Source organism: Alligator sinensis, unplaced genomic scaffold, assembly GCF_000455745.1.
Source record: "Alligator sinensis unplaced genomic scaffold, ASM45574v1 scaffold2076_1, whole genome shotgun sequence".
NCBI lineage: Eukaryota > Metazoa > Chordata > Crocodylia > Alligatoridae > Alligator > Alligator sinensis.
Genome location: NW_005843434.1, coordinates 43,756 through 50,388, shown reverse-complemented (window position 1 = coordinate 50,388; position 6,633 = coordinate 43,756). Strand labels below are relative to the sequence as shown.

General features: G+C 45.2%; 1 protein-coding gene across 1 annotated transcript; it reads left to right on the top strand.

Moving 5' to 3' along the window:
* The first annotated feature begins 2,067 nt into the window (after positions 1-2,067).
* LOC102369449 (olfactory receptor 2T27-like) lies at positions 2,068-6,633 on the top strand. The gene is made up of 2 exons (XM_006038700.2): positions 2,068-2,133; positions 5,668-6,633. Exons 1-2 carry the CDS (start codon positions 2,068-2,070, stop codon positions 6,631-6,633), a joined length of 1,032 nt encoding a protein of 343 aa, XP_006038762.2.

Sequence of the window (6,633 nt, the reverse complement as noted above, 5' to 3'; positions counted from 1 at the left end):
ATTGTTGGCTGGGATGATCTAGTTGGGGATGCTCCAGCTTTGAGCAGGGTGTTGGACTGGATGACCTTCTGAGCTCCCATCCAACCCTAACTTTCTATGATTCTATGAGTCCATTCAGAAAAAGTGGAGGGACCTGAGGCGGTGGGTGAGATGATGTCTGCTGGAGGACAGGAAGAGGCAGTGAGAGGTGACTTCAAACAGGATGGCCCCACTAAAAATATAGCACCCTACTTACATACTGCAGCCTCCATGGTCATCATATGGAGGACATCAGGTTCTCAGGGTCAATGCTTCCAAAAAGAGAGCTGTGCAATGAGGTGGTTACATCAGGGGCCTGGGAATTTCTTATGGATACAGGGCCCAGCACATGGTGCTTGCAGGAGAGGTTATGGGGGAGGGTTACAGAGCACCTCATGGGGAAGAACAGGTTCAAGGGTATATGCCCCTCCTATCCCTTCCACCCCTACCTCAAGGCTCCCACCCTGCTCTCTATTCTGGTGTCCTTCACCCATAGCTGCACTCACATGATCGCTCTTGATTTCCTGCTCCTCTTCTTTGGTGCATCCGGCCTTTCCTGCTCCCAGAAGATGTCCCAATACTCCCTAATCTAACCTTAGGGTGCTCTGGGCTCCAAAGCTAGCTTGACTGTTCTAAACTTAACAGGAGCTCATCTTCTTGAATTCCCTTCGGTTCCCTTTCTTTCCGGTTCCTTGCTTAACTACATCTATCTGTCTCTTCCCTATAGGTGGTCATGGAGACCTGTCCCCTCCCTGTGGCCCTTGTCCCTTCTTTTATTGGTCCCATTTGCAGGTAGGTTACTGAGGCACCCAGCATCCTTACCTGCACTTTAGGCAAAGACCCTGTCATAATGCTGTGACTACATTTTTCTAGTTGGACAGGCCTGTACCTGGCTTGAGACACCAGGTGAATGCCTCTAGTTGTGAAGCCAGTGCCACCACTTGCCTTTGTAGTGGCCCCTAATCCCCCTTCACACTCCCACAACAGAAGATTGCAGGGGAAACTCCATAAGTAGGGCCTTGCTTCAGGGCACTTGTCTATTAAAAAAAACAAACAAGACATGCCAGGACATCATCTGTTCCTGTAAAAGCAACTTAATTAAAGACTTTGGAAAAAATTCCCTAAGGCCTGAAAAATTTCAGATGCATTTTACCCTCAGGTTTTAGATCTGCTGGAGTGATGAAATGGTTCCCACCACAACCCCAATTATTTAAAAATGGTATTTACTTCTTTGAGTTACAATCCTGTGTGTTCAGTTAGGAACTGTCTGGGGTGGCTGCAAAGTAGGTTAGGAATTTAGAGCGAAGGAGTCTCATGTAGCAGTCTTGATTACCAAGTAGAGGCTGCACTTCTGGAATAAGCATTGCTATTTGAAAAATCATTTAGGTCTTTTCTTGAGGACTCATCCACTGCTGTTTATTGTACTTTTTTTTCATCTGTATCAATGGTCTTAAACATTTTAAAGTATGCTTTTCTCTTAGGATAATAATATTTCCCTGTATTAAAAGAGTGCAGACTTAATTAGCATTAGCAGGACTTGTATCTCTTTTAGGGTGTATACAGAAGTTTCTTTTTTTGTCATTTAAAGCGGTTTATTGTTGTAACTTAACAGAAGTGCATGACTTTACAGCACTTTAGAAATGGGTACAGCACTTTAAATTAACCCTTGTTATACACGATTTTAAATTTGAAGTACTGTATTTTACAGTGCTTTAGCAACCTACCCCACTTTAAATAACTTCTGTACGCTGCTCAAATTTCTGCCCAGTGGGGAAGCCCCAGGAAGCTACGGAGCATTGCCTGCCTCTGAGCCTGGAAAGTGCAGGGAAGCTGAGAGCCGCCTCCTCCCCACCTACCAAACACTGCACTTCTGTCATGTTTAAGAATGCTTTAACTTTACAGTGCTCTAAAAAGTGCTCAAAATTACAACACTTCTATACAGACTATTACAGGATTAATAAAGGTAGCAAAGCAATAGCAGTAGTTGTATGTAGAGTGTGATAGAACAGAAACATAAGACTTGTAACCACAGATTAATTGGAAATAAGAATGACTAATTTCTCAAAAGAGATGAAAAGTCCCTTCTTTCTAAATGGCTCCCAGAATGAGACACAGGTAAGAAATTATTGTCTTATTATATTTGTAGATAATGTGTGTTGAAATATTCAAAATACGGTTTCTTTTTGGAAGTTTTTAAACATACTATTTTGTGTAGATAGCTGCTGAGAAGAGAATCACTGAGAAAGAAGGGTTATTGGTTCTGGCTTAAAATATTTTTTCAGTTTCTGTCTGTTACTTCTAAGGGCTTGGTGGTAACACAAAGCAATTATTAGGTATTAATTGCTTCCCGTATGGGGTCATTGCTGTGTAAGGAACCTAAGCCTGGGTTGAAACACTCCCAGTTCTCTGCCTGATGAAGCTCTCATCTTCCTTTGTCTGGCAAAGCACCTGTCCATCCTAAGGGGAGATGCTGAGGCTCACCCTGCCTTTTCCAGCATGAGAGCACTCATCAAAGGGCTCTCCCATAGGCAAGGCTCACAGGCAGGGGCAGGAAATGAAAACTACTTTGTTCCTCTCTCTGATGTGAGGGAGACTGAAAACAGAGAGGGAGAAAGAGAACAGGAAGGAAAGATTTGAGAAGGCCATTTTCTGGGACAGAATGATGCTGCCTGACCTGAGGTCTCTGCACATCTGGTTTCTGTGTTTGGTGCCAGTTCTTTTCAAATAGGGCTTGTGTGCATCTGTCTTTGAAGAAACTGCACCAAGGAAAATACTGGTGCCAATGGGAAAATGACCTACAAATGCAAAAAACTATTTTGTCCTGCAGAAGCGTTAACAGTATGAAGAAACAACATCAGTGGGGTTTTCATGAAGGCACTTGCTACAATGCCCAATATCGTTTGTATTAAGAAGGGAGTGAGAGTTCTTCATTATGGTTTTTTTTCATTTGGTGTAAAATTGCAAATGAATATGCAGGAAAGATTGCTGAATGTGATCAGCTACTATAAGAATTAAATATAATTGAGGACTTGTAAAGTATGGGTATATGACAATTTGCTTGGGGAACCCTGGGATTTCATTATGAGGGTATCACAACAGCCTTGTGCAATACACTAATTGATGCTTTTTTGAGACCTCAGGTCCTTCAAAAAGCAACCTGGGTGGGTACTTCTAAAATACTGAGGAAGGTGATCACTTTTAAACTCACCGATTCCTTTGTCTAAGTTACACCTGTATTATGTGATTGTATCATCTGCATGGTTCTGAGTAATAGAGGGGAAAAAGAATAATAATCATTAATAGCAACAAATTTCCAATTGCCTGCCAAAAACCACAATATACTTTGCATAGCCTTGGTTCTGCCATATTTTCAGATCGCTAACCTTAACTAACTACCTTTGTTTAGATGATTACTAAATTAGTGACTAACAGTGAAATACTGTCTGTTCTGAGGGTGGAATATAGTACAGAAATGAAAGTTTTATGGGCTAAACTCCAGACTGACTTGTATTTCAGGAACAAACTCTTCCAGTAATAATTTCTGCTTTACTGCAGAAGTGGTGTATCTATCAGTGAAGTCCTTGCTGCTGAACTCTGGGCACTCTTGGATAATTTTATGTTCTCTTCCATTTGGGCACTGAGATGGAGTACATTGGTCTAGGTTTAAGGGAAGAATAGTTTGGTGCCACCATCTCAATGACTATATTAAAGAGTGATCAAGAATGACAGGGGTTAAAGGAATGGTCTGCTTGGCTGGCAGCTTTCTGACCTTCCCTCCTCCCACCCTACCTGTTCTCCCACCTAGCGTGGGTCATCTTTACCAGTGGTCATTTTTCCAGTAAGCATACCCAATTTCTCTTTGATTTGGAAAGCCTGAGTAGAATCCTTCATCAGTTTATGTACTGATTGGGATGCATACACAGCCAAATAACTGTCAGTTTTGGCACTTGCATGCAGGGAGAGACTCAATTTTACCCTGTGGAAAAATAGAACTGTCCGATAAAAAAAACCATGATATTAAAACAATCTTTAGCTAAATACATAGAACTGTTAGTGAATGGAATTGATTCTGTTGGTAATGAGCAAGGATCCTGGTTAAAACAAAATCTGGATCTATAAAAAAAATCTCCAATTTTTGGATTAAAAAAAGCCACCCCAAATCCACATTTTTCCATGATTAAAACAAACACTGCTATATATAATCTGTATATTAGTGGTGTTTCATTTTAATTGTGGAAAAATGTGGATTTGGGGTGACTTTTTAAAATATGAAAATTGGAGTTGTTTTAAATCAGAGAAAGCCAGGATCCCTGGTCGTGAGCATATCCAGCATTTCTGCCACTGAGAGAAAAATGGACCACTTGACCATTCTGAAATACAGGGTGCATCTACATGTGCCATTTATGTGCAGCAATAAACCTTGGGGCTTCTTGCTCTGGAAGCTCCCAGGTGCCCCTTTTATATATGTGCCCTGACCGCAGCACATTGAACCAGGTCAGAACAGCCTTGCTTGCAGGGTCCATAGGGTCAGCCTGCTAGCCCAGGGTGGCTCTGACCAGGTTCAGCATGCTGCAGAAGGGCTGGTAGGGGCATCAAGGTGCTTCAGCACAGGGCTAGCCAGCAGGCATCCCCCACGTAGAAGCACCCCTGTGCTCTAGCCAGCTGGGTCATTGTGTGCATGCCCGCTGCTGCGCAGGAAGAAACTTTGCTGCAGGGTAGTACAGGTTTCCCTCAATTTATGCGGGTTCTTTGTATGTGAATTCACTCTTATGCGATGAGCACATTTAGACTCATAATTCGTTATATGCAAAGTAAATTTGCTCTGTTGTGATCAGAATAGATGCCCCCCGCCCAAGCAGGTAAGTCTGTGGAGGGAGGGGAAAGGGCCGTGGCCCCACTCACCCCAGCCCCGGCTGCAGCAGCCCTGGGAGTGGCCAGCGCCAGGCGCGCCCGCTCCCGGGGCTGCTCCAGCACAGGCTGGGGTGAGTGCGGACAAGTGGAGCCCCGGGTGGCACAGGGCACAGCACTCACCCCAGCCCCAGATGCAGCAGCCCCAGCAGAAGCTGACACCAGCTGCCTGTACCGGGCACGGCGCAGCCCAGGAGCAGAGGTGAGTGGGGACAGGTGGAGCATGGTGCAACCCAGCAGTTGCAGGCAGCTGGTGCTGGCCACTCCCAGGGCCGCTGCAGCCGGGGCTGGAGTGAGTGCCACTCTGTTCCCTCCGCTTTTCTGCCTTGTGCAGCCCCGGGAGCAGCACTCCTCCGCCTGCCCCTTCCCTAGTCCCAGCCTCACTGCCTCCCTCCCTCCCCCCCAATGGGAACCTAGCCCTATTTGTTACATTGTAACCAAGTGGGTTCACTTTATACCAATTCAATTTATGCACCGCTCTCCGGGAATGCATGTACAGCATAAATTGAGGGAAATCTGTATTTGTGTTTACAAGTCCTACCCTGCTCTGAAGTTTATTAATTACCTGTGCCCTAATAGTGGCGCACATGTAGAGACTGAAGCATTTTACGGTGGAGCTAATGAATTAGCTCCACAGTAAATGTCTCATGTAGATGTCCCCACAGAGTAAGTGCTAGTGTATATGCAAGGTATGCCCTTTCCGCGAGCTTTTTCCTCTAATCTCTTCTCATCTTCCTCCAGACCCAGCCAAGCAAACAGGGAATGGAGACACAGAATGCAACTTCACTAATGGAATTTGTTCTGCTGGGTCTTCTGAAACACACCAAAGTCCACACCGTCTTCCTGGCCATGATCTTACTGGCCTTCATTACTGCCCTGACGGGGAATGCTCTGCTCCTGTTTCTAATCCAGGTGGATTCCCGCCTTCACACCCCCATGTATTTTTTCCTTAGCCAGTTGGCCTTCACAGACATCGCTCAAGGCTTCGTCATTATCCCCAAAATGTCAGCAGACTTCCTGATCCCAGGCAACCCTATTTCTGTGACTGAGTGTGGGGTTCAGATTTTCCTCATGATGACCATGGGTGGAGCAGACTGCCTCCTTCTGACAGTCATGTCCTATGACAGGTACATAGCTATCTGCAAACCCTTGCAGTACCCCATCCTCATGAGCAGGAACATCTGCTTTCTTTTAACAGCTGTGGTCTGGATTGGTGGATCTGTAAATGCCTTAATTCACGTAGCGTTTACACTGGCTTTCCCTCACTGTGGCTCAAAAGAGATTGACCACTTCTTCTGCGAGATCCCAGCCCTGCTAAAGTTGTCCTGCTCTGATACCTCCCGCTATGAGACTACAGTGCTCGTGAGTGGCATTGTCCTGCTTCTCATCCCTTCTTCCATTATAATAGCATCTTATACACACATCCTCTCTGCAGTCCTGAGGATGAGGACCAAGTCAACCAGAGGACAGCAGAAAGCTCTGGCTACTTGCTCCTCACATCTGACAGTGGTGGGGCTATTCTATGGGGCAGGCATCTTCATGTACATGCGACCCAGTGCCTACCACTCACCAGAGCAAGACAAGATTGTGTCTCTGTTTTACACCATTGTCACCCCAGTACTGAATCCATTCATCTACAGCCTGAGAAACAAGGATGTTTTAGGAGCCCTAAGAAATCTGGTGGGGAAATGCAGAGTCCTTCAGTAA